Source organism: Amaranthus tricolor, chromosome 14 (genome assembly GCF_026212465.1).
Source record: "Amaranthus tricolor cultivar Red isolate AtriRed21 chromosome 14, ASM2621246v1, whole genome shotgun sequence".
Taxonomy (NCBI): Eukaryota; Viridiplantae; Streptophyta; class Magnoliopsida; order Caryophyllales; family Amaranthaceae; genus Amaranthus; species Amaranthus tricolor.
The window spans coordinates 4,324,335-4,337,487 of record NC_080060.1 but is presented as its reverse complement, the minus strand read 5'-3'; the positions used below and the strand labels follow the sequence as shown (position 1 = coordinate 4,337,487).

General features: G+C 33.0%; 3 protein-coding genes across 3 annotated transcripts; 2 read left to right on the top strand and 1 right to left on the bottom strand.

The window, feature by feature from the left end:
* On the top strand, positions 1-4,840 carry LOC130800401 (PLASMODESMATA CALLOSE-BINDING PROTEIN 3-like). Its single transcript, XM_057663908.1, has 4 exons — positions 1-231; positions 1,021-1,260; positions 2,140-2,173; positions 4,235-4,840. Exons 1-4 carry the CDS (start codon positions 177-179, stop codon positions 4,524-4,526), a joined length of 621 nt encoding a protein of 206 aa, XP_057519891.1. The 5' UTR covers positions 1-176; the 3' UTR covers positions 4,527-4,840.
* Positions 4,841-5,422: 582 nt separating this feature from the next.
* Positions 5,423-8,055, top strand: LOC130800402 (uncharacterized). The gene is made up of 6 exons (XM_057663909.1): positions 5,423-5,645; positions 5,745-5,832; positions 6,016-6,106; positions 7,122-7,206; positions 7,333-7,489; positions 7,599-8,055. Exons 1-6 carry the CDS (start codon positions 5,607-5,609, stop codon positions 7,712-7,714), a joined length of 576 nt encoding a protein of 191 aa, XP_057519892.1. The 5' UTR covers positions 5,423-5,606; the 3' UTR covers positions 7,715-8,055.
* Positions 8,056-8,560: 505 nt separating this feature from the next.
* Positions 8,561-11,681, bottom strand: LOC130800400 (4-hydroxyphenylpyruvate dioxygenase-like). Its single transcript, XM_057663907.1, has 3 exons — positions 11,057-11,681; positions 10,562-10,844; positions 8,561-9,179 (listed from the first exon to the last, which is right to left on the bottom strand). Exons 1-3 carry the CDS (start codon positions 11,657-11,659, stop codon positions 8,770-8,772), a joined length of 1,296 nt encoding a protein of 431 aa, XP_057519890.1. The 5' UTR covers positions 11,660-11,681; the 3' UTR covers positions 8,561-8,769.
* Between the last annotated feature and the right edge of the window lie 1,472 nt (positions 11,682-13,153).

The following is a 13,153-nucleotide window of genomic DNA, read 5'->3' as shown; positions in this document are numbered from 1 at the left end:
AATTTGCTCACATTCCAATACTACCATTTAGGTTTAGCATCCTCACCTCATTTTCTTCATCTTCTCCTCTTCTAGGCCTCTACTTTCTCTCTCTAGAAAGAAATTCTGCTTCCTTTATCTTCTCTCTAAAAAGAAGCAGAAAGAACACTGAGAAATCAGCTTAAAGGCAACAATCAATGGCTGTTCATCTTCTGTTTGGGCTTCTCATCTTATCCATGGTTACTCATTCAAGTAAGTAAGCCTTTAACACTCTTTTTTACTCTAACGCCTTTTCTAATCCTTTTGTTATTAATTTTTTTCAGATTACGAACTTTTTTTAGTAACATAGACATTCAGAGAATATCTTAATAAATTTTTTATTGTGTTAAAAAGGGCACAAAATTGGGAGGAACATCTAATTAATTTATGATTAATGTTTTATTTTATTTTCCATTTAGGAGTAGATTATTACCACCCCTTTCTATTAAGGGAAACATTGAAATGAGGGTTATATAAACTTCTACTCCCACTTGGCACTTTATTAAGAGTATTAAAGTAGTACACACCCTGATTTGACAAATTGTCAAATTAAATAAGATAAATTAAAATGTGAGAAAATATTTTTTATTATAAATTAGAGGGCTTCCTAAGATTCGATCCGAGGATCTTAGATGGAATTATATCAGAGTCCACAATTATATTTGACAAAAAATCACGGTCTTTCCTTAAAAAAAAGGACGAGAGTTGGAAAATAATGACGGAAAAGCCCAATTAAATAAATAGGCTGAAATGTGAGAGGTGTTGAAAAATCATCGATATGTGACCCCACAGGGCCACGTTAAAAAATTAGAGATAAATTAACTGCCATATAAGCTTAGATGAATTACTCTATTATTATAATTAATTTTAGGATGAAACCTTGTATACAGTCAAGTCTTTTTTACAAGACTATTAACAAATTATCACTTGAAGTGGGAAAATATAATATAGAGATGCAATGTAGTTGTAATTGATTGTAACATCTATGAAAAATGGTTGCAGATGCGGCATTTTGTGTATGTAAGCAAGGGATAAGTCCAGGAATAATGCAGAAAGCAATAGATTATGCTTGTGGAGCAGGAGCAGATTGTAATCCTATAAGACCAAATGGGCAATGTTATAATCCTAACTCAATTGCAACCCACTGTTCTTATGCTGTCAACAGTTATTTCCAACGAAATGCAGCCAAGGGTGCTACTTGTGATTTCAATGGTGCTGCTATGCTCACTAATGCTGACCCCAGTATGCTTTTTCTCCTTCATTCTTCTCATTCACGCTTTCTTCAATACAACTGTTAATTTAAAGCTGAACTTATTGTGAATGTCTAACACGTTATTTGGAAAATATGAGGTGCACACACTAGAAGCCAAGGAGATGCCAACCCAAAACCACATGACACATGACAATGGGAGGAAGGACTCCATAAGTTATAAAGTGTGCCAACTATTTATAATTCGTCAAGATAAACCATCCCAACATGCTTTTCATTTGTGAGCGTTTTTTGGGTAATGTAGCTACTGAACAAAACGAAAGATAGTATCATAGAGTGTATCATTGATCATTTGTAAAGATTATTGATGCCTAATGAGTAGGAAAATATAGTACGCCTAATGTGGTAAGGAGATAAGGTTACATGCTGGGTAGCAAAGCACGTCTGTTTTGAGTATAGAGGTGACGAGGGGTGCTAACCCGGCCACCAATTCAGCGGGTTAAGAGAAGGGAAATCAATTCTTCCTGTAGGTACTAAGAATCAAACTCTTGTCAACCACTAGACTTATTGATGATTCTCACTCCAGCAGTTTTGAATTAAAATGTTAGGAAATTGATAAAGAAACGGCCCAAAGAAATAGATCTTATTTGATTTGGTGTTAATAATTATGTGGGTGCGACGGAGGATATAAAATTAGATCTTTCATGTTAAAGAATCTAACTCAACTAAAAGTTTTATTCTTCTCTATCTTATACTCTGTTGTAAATTATGATTGGCTATACAATGAATAATAACTTGGTACTTTTTTGATTTTAAATTTGTTAGTTTTATTTTAAGCACTACAAAAGAGAGAATATAAACAGAGGTGTTTGACTTGTTGCATTTTCTATTTTGTTAATTCTTGCTTGCAGGTGGTGGGAGTTGCTCCTTTTCAGCTACTTCAGGGTATGTCTCGTACAAAAACTTATTTTCTTCAATGTTATGTGATGTTGGTTTATAGTTAAGGCATTTGGTTGGCTCGACTTAAATTCCATGTGAATGTCATTGATGAGTTGACAACCCGCCATTACTAATGGTTGTCGTCTAAGCGGGGTTTGGGATAAAATGTACGCAATTTTAGACCAGAGGCTTTTTAGTCGGTAAAACCAACCACATTCTGACTATTAGCTTTTGGTCGATACATTTATACAACCGACTAACGACTATCTTTTTTTGCCGATTGCTTTTGAGCCGACTAAGGTTGTTGGTCGGTATTTTGGGTAACCTGACCAATAACCGACTGAATGTCGGTCATCGATTTTTTTTTTTTTTTGGTAGTGGCTTGTTAGATTTTATATATAGTATTTGAGTTTTATAGTTGAGTTGAAAGTAAATGCAGATAAAGAGAATTAGAGATAATACTTTATACTAATAACGAGTTTGTTCACTAGAGAAGGACAAGCTTATGGTTTCATTGCACATTTTAGGATGAGGCAAATTGAGTAGGATGTCTAAAAAAAGGAATATAGCAAGATTAATGGAATGGAGAGGGTAGAACATAGAGGCTAGAAGTCTACTTTTTGTATGTTATCAAGAGCTTTGTGGAGAATTAGGTCTTATCTTAGTTAAAATAAATACCTTTTTTAAGTGAAAGAGTTTACTTTTTATATGTTTTTAAGAGAGAATCAGAACTTGTCTCAATTAGAACAAATACCCATTTTTCTAAGTAAAAATTGATTCTCGTTGCTCCCTCCCCTTTCCTTAGAACTTGGTAATAAAAAAATGATAAAAAAAAAATCTTTGCCTAAAGCCTTTAACTTTTTCCCTTTGGTGGATAGATTACATCTTCACCTTTATTATCATTGCAATGAAGATAATGTATGTCCTTTTCACACAATTCATGTTGATAGTGTAGAAAATATCAATCATACCATTTATTTTGACAGGTGTTTGCACTTGGTGAAACACATTGAGTTTATTGTGCCACGTATTGCTGTGTTGCCAACTTGCTAGGCCTATGTGTACACTTGGTAAAAAAAATTTGCAATAAGAAAAATATATAAAGGAAATGAAAATGTAGACAGAACGACTATCCAAAATCAATCTGATCCGAAAGATCTCACCCAAAATCAACCTAAGCACTATTTGGCATGTCCAATAATATTTTTTTTTTATTTTAATATTTATACTACGAGTCACCAATTTCTCTTACAAATTGTGGGACATAGTCCAAAATATTAAGATATTGAGGAAGTAAATGATTAAAGTAGATATTAGCTCGAAGAGAGTCACAATGATGGAGAAAGACCATTTTATACCTTGGAGGGATTTACTGCAACGCCTTTGTTATTAAGACATGCATTAAAAGTAATTGTTTTTGCAAAAGAGTAATCAGGCTGTCACATAAATATTAGCAGCATGAAGATAGAACAATAATAATTTGTCTTTGTCAGACTTGTATTCTTTTTATTACTAAGTGAAAGGGGCTTGGTAAGAATGGAACTTGCTTTAAGGGTTGTATTTATATTAGAATATTTGACCTCTACTATGGTTGTTTGGAGCTGGAGTTTTATTCAAAATAAACCTAATGATCCGACATTTACTCGACCTTGTAACTAAATTCGATTTGACCCGACATAAAAATGGGTTAACAATTATGTAAAACCTACATGAATGTAAGACCCGGTTTTAAACCGATCCGAAAAATCTTACTCGAAATCAACTCGATAACCCAAATAAACACCTCTATTTACAACTTTCATGCCTTAAGGTTTCCTCTAATTTACCATTAGCGGAGGATAGGACTCCCAGATTAGAGTCTCTCCAAACACGTACATTTGGTATTAACCTCCATCAATTCGAAGTCGCCTCATTATAGTTTCGAATTTGTTGTGTTTAAGCTTTAGGAGATCATCTTTAGTTTTGCATTATGTTTTCTTACACTAACTCATCATTTTTATTTCAAATTGTATGTACTATATGTATAATTGGTATTAATGAATCATCTGTCTTGTCCATGTGAACCAGCACCGGTAATCCTACCAGGACAGTGCCTACAGCATCCCCGACTACGCCAACATCCACTCCAGTAACCGGTGTAACTCCTGTGTCCGGCACAGGCATGAACCCAACTACTGCTTCCCCTTACACTGCCTTGCCAAACACAGGAACCGGGGTGCTTGGAGGTGTTGGCACTGGAATGGCCCCTTCTGGATCAATCTACGACGACCCCAACATCGGAATGAAGCTTCAAAGCACCAGCATGGGCTCCATGTTAGCAACAGTGGCAAGCTTAACTATCATGATTATGTGGAATTGAGAATGGAGCATTTGATATGATGATCATGAGAATTATTGTACTATTTTGGATCAATTCTAAGCTGATTTTGGGGATGTTTGCTCGTTTTCTAGCTCACTTTGTATTTTGGACCTGTAATTTCTTTTGTTCTATTATGTAATATGTAATCTAGTTAGGAAGGTAGGGGGACTATTAGTAATTTGTACAAGCACTATCATATACTCTGAGCATCTATCCCACGGCTGTACAACTTTTATGTAGGAAGATCTTTACATATTTGGTAGTTTTTTTTTTTTAAATATAGATGAATGGGATTCTGTTTTGGTTGGAGCAAATGACACTAGTTCTAGATAATGGTCTGAGTTTGATTTTTATTTGTATTTTTCTTCTCTTAAGCTCTCGGTCTACCGTGTATCCCAAAAGAGAAAAAAAAATCTAAATCACATGAAATACTATGTTAGTGTTTGAAAATTTGGATTTGACTTGTAGAATTATAAACCGTGAAGTTGAAACCAAATTCAATGCTTGAAAAAGGTTTGAATTTTAAATTTGAAAAAAAAATTTTAGAAGTTGTTTGAAAACTCTTAAAATTTCTAATGTTCAGTAAAATCTAAAAATTATTTGATAATTATAAAATTATCAAATTTAAGCCTCTAATTCTAGCATTATTTTGCCAATTTATGAATTAAATTTCTAAAAATATAAAATATATCACCCATAATAAAATACTATGTAAAGATTTCTAACTAATATATGAAACATGGAGTATGTTTCTTGAGAGTATTTTGTAACTTGAGAGGAGAGCTATTTATTCATTATAAGATTGATTTTGGATAAGATGTTTCGGGCTAAGTTATAAGCGAGTGTTGTTACATTAATTTATATATCATTATAAATTTATTTTTTAAGTCGGATTAAAGTCAACTTCGATTATAATATCTAAATCGTGTTTGTTTTCAAAGCATTTGAGAGCTTGATCGCCTCCATTTTTCAAACTTTTTTTACATTTCTAAAATTAGACGCACCTTGTTTGTAGAAACGACGTTAACCCTGACACTGTAATTTGCAAAGGAACTTCAAAATTTCTGGGTCTATTTAGTAATGGCGTCTGGGAAATGCATATTGATTTCAGGTTCCCCAGTAAGTCTTAGTCCGCCATGAATCAATCTCAAGCTTCCATTTTTTCTTTAACTTGGTTCTGGCTTCTAAATTCTTCATTTCTTGCTGCTGTTTTACTAGGGTGTGGGGAAGACAACTCTGCTTATAAGAGTGTTGGAACGTCTCAGAGCTTCAAACCCTAATTTGAAAGTTCAGGGTTTTTATACCCGTAAGCGTGATTCTTAATCCTTTCCCTTGTTCTGTTGGACTGAATGTGTTGGATCATTTGATGGTTTAATTGGATTATTTGATGATGTATTTGGATTATTTGATGGTTTAATTGGATTATTTGGTGGTGTAATTTTCATTTGTAAGTGTTGGATTATTTGATGGTGTAATTTTCATTTGAAAGGGGAAATCAGACAAGAAAATGAAAGGGTTGGTTTTGAAGTCATTACTGTCAATGGTCAAAGAGGTAATCTTGCTTCTATTAACCATCCCAGGTAATCCTTACAAACAACTATCCTCAACATTTTATAGTTTTTACAATTGTTATATTTGCTATTAGCCTATTATATGCTTATCAGAATCGGTTCTTGTCTCAATTCGGAGGGCAAGTACCACTTTTCCAATACGATTTCAATTTTGATTCTCACTTAGCCTTTTCCTTGCCTTAGCCTACCTTATTAGTGATAAATTTGGGCTTGGGCTTGGGCTTGGGCTTGGGCTTGTACACTACAAGACCCACATAAGAAAACTTTTGGATGTAGGATCAGATGTGGGTATTTTTCAATAGTAATCCAAAATATTAGTATATGCTTATAGTTTTCTAGGAGTTTCAGGATTGGGACTTTTATTTGGGATATTCAATCTCATATTTTCTACAAAATTTATTAAGTTATGAACATGTTCAATTTAATTTAATTGGGTTTGCCCATTTGATTGTTTATTCTTGATGAAGGGCAAAGATCTACAATTCTTTGGTATTAGATTATAATAGTCTATAGAATAATGAATGACTGAATCATTTGCGCTTCTTGTTTATGTGAAGTTGCAGATGATGACTCCAATTAAGTGCAATTGGGAATAATCTTTTATGTTGTTAGAAAGTAAGACCGTGTACATCTAACCCCACGAACCCCAAAACTTGCCATTTTTTGTTGGATTTGCCAAATTGAGATGATCAACTTGGATGTGAATTCCTGTGTTGAAACCTGGGGTCCAACTTTGGTTATCCAAGCTTTTGTGACTATGATTGGGATGGCAGTCGGCTTTAAACTACTTACCTATGCTCGATTCACTTTCTCGATGAACACAGCGAGGAGTAATTTTGGGTTTTGTATACATCCTTGTAAAATAGAAATATCTGTTTGATGATAGTCATGTTCTCATATCCCAGTCTTCACTACCTATGTATTTGCTTTCTGCTCTCGCTTTATTGTTCGTTAAACAGTTTATTCTGTTATTTCTTCTAACGGAAAATATTTTTGCATCTCACACATTTCTCTACTCTCTCAGCCCTGAATCACAACGTTGGCCTACTGTTGGGAGATATCGGGTGGATGTAGCTTCTTTTGAAACCATAGCTTTGCCTGAACTGGAGGTAATTTGTTTAGTACTACCTTTTAGGCTTGTCGGGGATTAGATTTCTTTTTCCCGAATTTGATATTTGATATTTGGTTTATTACCTGTAGCTTTTGAATCCCGAAATTATGTGATTTTTTGTCAGATTAAAGATGATACAGATTTGTTCGTTATTGATGAGGTTGGCAAAATGGAGCTTTACAGTTCATCATTTCTCCCAGCAGTCATTAGACTCTTAAACACCAATGTCCCTCTTTTGGCTACTATACCAATAGCAAAATATGGCCGAGATATACCTGGAGGTATTGTAACTAGTGACTTGTTCTTCTTTACTAATTCATACAAATGTTAGATCTTACCATGAAACTATCTCCACCTCATGACGTATTCTTAACAATCAAACCTGTGCAGTTGCAAGACTGAGGAATCATCCCGGGGCAACCATCTACACACTCGACCTGCACAACAGAGATTCGTATAGAGAAAGGGTGTACTCTCACGTGGTTGATCTTCTCTGTAAGCATTAGAAGCTGTGGAGAAGTCGGTAAGTTGGCTTCTTTCAGAAAGATCGCAGGAAAAACCCAGTTCTGTGATCAGCATTATTCCTTTTCGTAATTTCACACAAACTCGTCCCGAACCAAACTGATATATGTTTAGATTACATATGTCTCTTAGGCTCATTTTCCAGGCATTTGTCTAGCTAGAGGTTTTTTATGTCTCCATTTGTGTTTGTATATTTTTACACACAACAAAATACCGAGTGTCAGTTGCATGAATGAATTAATATATTATTTTCAATGGTCATTCGTCCACATGGTTTCTTCTCCTTCGTTTGTTTCGATTTCTGAACATCTCAATCTATTTGTCGAGATCCTTTATATCTTTTTCCACCCTTTCTCTTCAAGTTATTATTGGTCTTTCAAAAAGTAAACTCTATGCTTGAAGGTAAATAGTGAATGAACTTGACGGTTGGAAATTAAGATGAAAATAAAATTATTTGAATTAGTTATTTCTAATAAATCTTTTATGATATATGTTATGATATCTTAATTTAGGATTATGTATATTTTCCTTTTATATATATATATATATATATATATATATATATATATATATATATATATATATATAGTAAAATTTAGTTAAAACGACTCAAGATAGGTAAAACTACAACACATATTAACACATTATTATTAAAATGATTCAAGAAAGGTAAAATTTCAACACAAACATGACACATTATTAGTGATATGACTTACAATAAGTGAATTTACAACACATACATATGACAAATTATTATTATTGTTACAACGACTTAAAATATGTAAATTACAACACACGAGATATTCTTATTGTTAATATGAGCAGCACCACTTAAACCATTGTTGGGTAGGAGCTAACATTATAGAACTTGGCTCAAGATGATAAATGTACCATAATGCAACATCTTTAGCTACTCTTTTAATCATAGAACCTTTTTTTAATAAAATGACTTTATAACAAGAACATGTACACTTATAATTTATTTAGGTTGAGCTATTTAATCTCTGTATAATGAGTTCGTCTCATATAATAATTTGTGCTAAACTTTAAGGTGAAGAGTTTTTTCATATTTCTCCAGTGACTTGATAACTTCAGAAAAATTATTTCCATTACCAAATCCACCACACCCACCCTTTTGGTGAAGCTTACCATCTTCTCCTTGAACCATACACCCAATTCTTTGAATAACCTCAATAAAAATAGAAAGTCTATCTCCAATAGGTTTAGTAAATGTTTGAATAATAACACCTTCATGATCATTATCCACTTTAAGGCCTAGACTCTCACATTCTTGTATTTCTTTCTCACTTAAAATATGTTTAGTCCATTTCCTTAAGTTTTTGTAGTAGTCTTCCTTAGGTGGAGGCATGAAGTCAAACAATGATCTCTTCTTCATCTCTCTTATGGTTTTGAATATGTCATCTGTTAAGACAGCTAAATGGTGCACTCCTGATAATAGAAAAATTATAAAATGTATTATAATATACGCAAGAAAGATAGACCTAAGATAATAGATAACATGCAGAGATATAACGTGGTTCGCTAATAATGTGTTAACTACATCTACAACCAAAGAGAGAACATAATTTATTGATATTTGGAGGAGATAAAAGAATACAAAAGACAATCCGAATGTTAAAAGGGGCTTATACGCAAGGCTTATAAACCTAATCAGAATAACCTCAATCTAATAAGAATAACCTCAATCTAATAAGATTTAAATCAGTTTTGAGTTTGAACTGATTTTAAGCTCAACAACAACAAAAGTCAAATAGCACATGAAATTATAACTCATATTATCACAAAGATTAAATAATCCTTCCAAATCATAACATTTCAACTAGGTAGTAAGTATATGATACACGCTTAATAACTTTTAATGATAGTAAAAAATTGGTGTTATTCAATACTGTCCTCAATTTTACCACAATTCATTTATGTATATTTTAACGATTTACCATTTTTTTTTTACAATAATTTCACCATTTTTTTTATTTTCATTCACAACTTATACTCTCTCTTTATTTACAATAGACCTTACACACTATGGTCATGGGTCGGGTTTATCCGAACCCACTAATTTTTAGTGGGTCCATTCTTGGATTTGGACCCTTAGGGTCTAAAAATATTGCACACGGATCCAGACTTGCCTGGTTTGATGGGACTGTAGTCCTAAATAGTTCTTAGTTTAACTATTTATACTTAATTTTTTTACATTTAAAGGTTTTATTAGTATAAAATGGGTCTATGATTTCTATATAAATCTAAAGTAATTCCAAATAAATATAAAAATTTAGAAAAAAACTTAAAAGTGATTTTTGGTTATATAATAGGTTGAGTCTAGAGCGAGTTTGACAGGTCTAAGATGGGTTAAGCAACTCTAGGTCTTATATGAGTCTAGAGTGAGCGCATGGGTCGGGTTTGAGTCTGAAGACCCTAGACTTAGACCCTGCCACTTTTATTTTATCCAAACTCGGATTTAGATTTCGTGGGTCTCAAAAAATTAGATTTAAACCCTAAAAATAATGGCGGGTCTGAGGGGTTTAGAGAATCTGGATTTTAAATACGTCTAGAGTGAGAGTCTAAATCGAGTTTGAGTCTAGACCCAAACCCATTGTTTTTGGTTTCAAATATGATCGAATTCGTTAGATCTCAAAAAAATAAAGCCAGACCCTAAAAATAGTGACGGATATGAGGTGAGTCCAATTAAATCTCGGACTCATAGTTATTCCTACACACCAAAAATAAGCCAGACGCGCAGGGCAAGGCAAGGCAAGGCAATACCAGAACAAAGACTAATAACAATTCAAAGAATTAGTAGTAGATATGACCTGGACCGGAGTTGCGCTCGAGGAAGGTCTCGATGGGGCTCTTCATGGTAGTACCATAAACCGGCTCGCTGAAGTTGAAGAATACTGATTCATCATTATTAGCTAAAAACACTGATTGTAGTCCTGTCTCTGTTTTACCATGGAGATCTTCTGCAGCAAATGGTACAAATTCATGGAATCCAGTTATCTTCATTGCATATTCCACCACAGTTTTCAGCTCAGCTACACTCCCAGCAGCATGATCTAACCTTTGAATTCCAAACTCGGCCACCGATCCATCATCCTGTGGCAGACCCAGAAAAAAAAATCGGTGTGAGCACGTTCATATATATATATATATATATATATATATATATATATATATATATATATATATATATATATATATTATGAGTCAATTAAAACAAACCCATATAAATTTATATTGATAATTAAAACTGGAACTCAGTGCCCTCATGTGCGGGCATTAGAGGGCGTTGGGTTCTGCTTACGTACCAATGTCGGAGAAAACTTGGGCAAAAAGTAACATGTTTGATCATTAGTTGCACCGCTTTGTGCATGGCTAACTAATCGAAGGACTACGTCCCCAAATAAATGAACTTCAGCGAACATTGTTTGCTCGTCTTCTAACAAGACAGGTGGGGCGGACGGACGAGCCCCTGTGGCCACGCTGGCCGCAAAGGCAGATTTAGCGTCCTCCACCTCAATAGCCACAGCTCGAACACCAAGCCCATGAGAGGATAAAAACGAGGCATGAGCCTCATAATCAAACGTAGGAATTGATGGAGTCGAGAGCGAGGAAGAAGAAGAGTAAGGAGCAGTGAATAGGAAATGAAGATCGCCGCTACGTAAAACGTAGGAGGCATGGACAAGGTTTCCGGTGGATTGATCAGATTTAGCGAGCATAGGCATGCCAAGGCCTAAAGAAAATAAAAGGCTTGTGTTTGTTGCATCACCACACCAAAATTCAATGTGATGAAATCTTTTTACTTTGAATTTATCTGTTTTTGGGTTTGATCTTACAAAATTGTAGAAGCTTTGTATTTTGAATGAATCATTTGCATCATTTTTAGGTGCTACTAATACTTTACTCTCCATTAAATTTTGGATTTGATTATTTTGAGACTTTTTTTTTTTTAATTATTCTTTTAGTTGAATTTAAATTGTTATATGGAATTGTCTTCATAATGTTCGGTATTTATAGATAGTTTGATGTGTATAATGTTTACAAATTACAATGATTTTATTTTAAAAAAAATGAAATTATGGAAGACTAAGTGTGGTGGTCTTTGTTAAGTATTATGGTTGACAATAATAACAATTAAATCACGAGCTACTAAATTAAATGGCACAAAGATAAAAATATGATTAGGTGTAGTCAATATACAGGCACTTTGTTAAGTACTACTATATAAAAATATTCTTTTGAGAAATAGGTATCTTATTGAAATAAATTTTTTCATTCTAAAATATTTGTTACATTAATGACTAAGCTATTAGCATTATTGATTGTTCAAATTTTTTTTTATTAATTGCGTTTAATTATAAGAAAAAAATATAGTTAAGTAAAATGTTGTTTGAATCATTTAATCACATACTTTTATAATATTAATTTTTAATTATATATAATTCTATATAAATAATTAATATAATGTATTAAATTGTATAAAAAATCAGCAATTGTAGAACCTTTTCATAATATTGCCAAAGTAAAATTTAATTCCCACTTTGCATGAAATGGGAAAGTATTTCCCACAATACCATTCACGTAGGATAGGTGTGAGAAACTTTTTTTTTCTTTTTTTTTAATATAACCGCTAGATGAGATGGTGGTTTTGTTAAATAATCTGAAGTAAACCGCTAGATGAAATGACGGTTTTCTATTAGTTTCATTTTTTTAAAAAAAAAATCAAAGCTTGACAAAACCGCCACTTGAGATGGCGGTTTTGTACCTGTACAAAACGATCCCAGTTTGCTGTTTTTCTCATTTGATTCATTGCTTCTTTCTGTCTGCCGCTGCTCTGTTAAAAAAAAAATTTCTTCACTCTCATTTACTTCATATTTACAATTCCTCTCATTCAACTAAACTAATCAACTACATTCTCATCTTCTCCTTCTCTACTTATTCATTTTCATCCTCATTTAAGGTATGAATATAACCCTAATTTTTTTCAATTTGCAAATTGTTTTTTTGTTTATTATTGTTGTCATTTGAAGTTATAAATACATTGATTGTTTGTTACATTCTCTTGATTTCATGATTTACGCTTACATTTTACACATTTGTAGTTGAATTTTATGATTTGGTTTGTATGCATATAAAGTGTTTGATGAAATGATTCAATGAAAGTTAATTACTTTGTAGGGTTAGTTTAATGGTTTTAGTATATATTCATAGTATTTTAGCTTTACATTTGAATTGAACCTTCTAATAAGTGTTCTAATACCTTAATATCACAAATTCTTGTATTCACATTTACACTTCCCTTACTCACAATCAACAATAAAGTGTATGTGAAATCACATGAAAAACATACTTCTCTTGGAGAATATGGATCATTATCCCGTTATAGTATATTGGGGTGGAGAAGT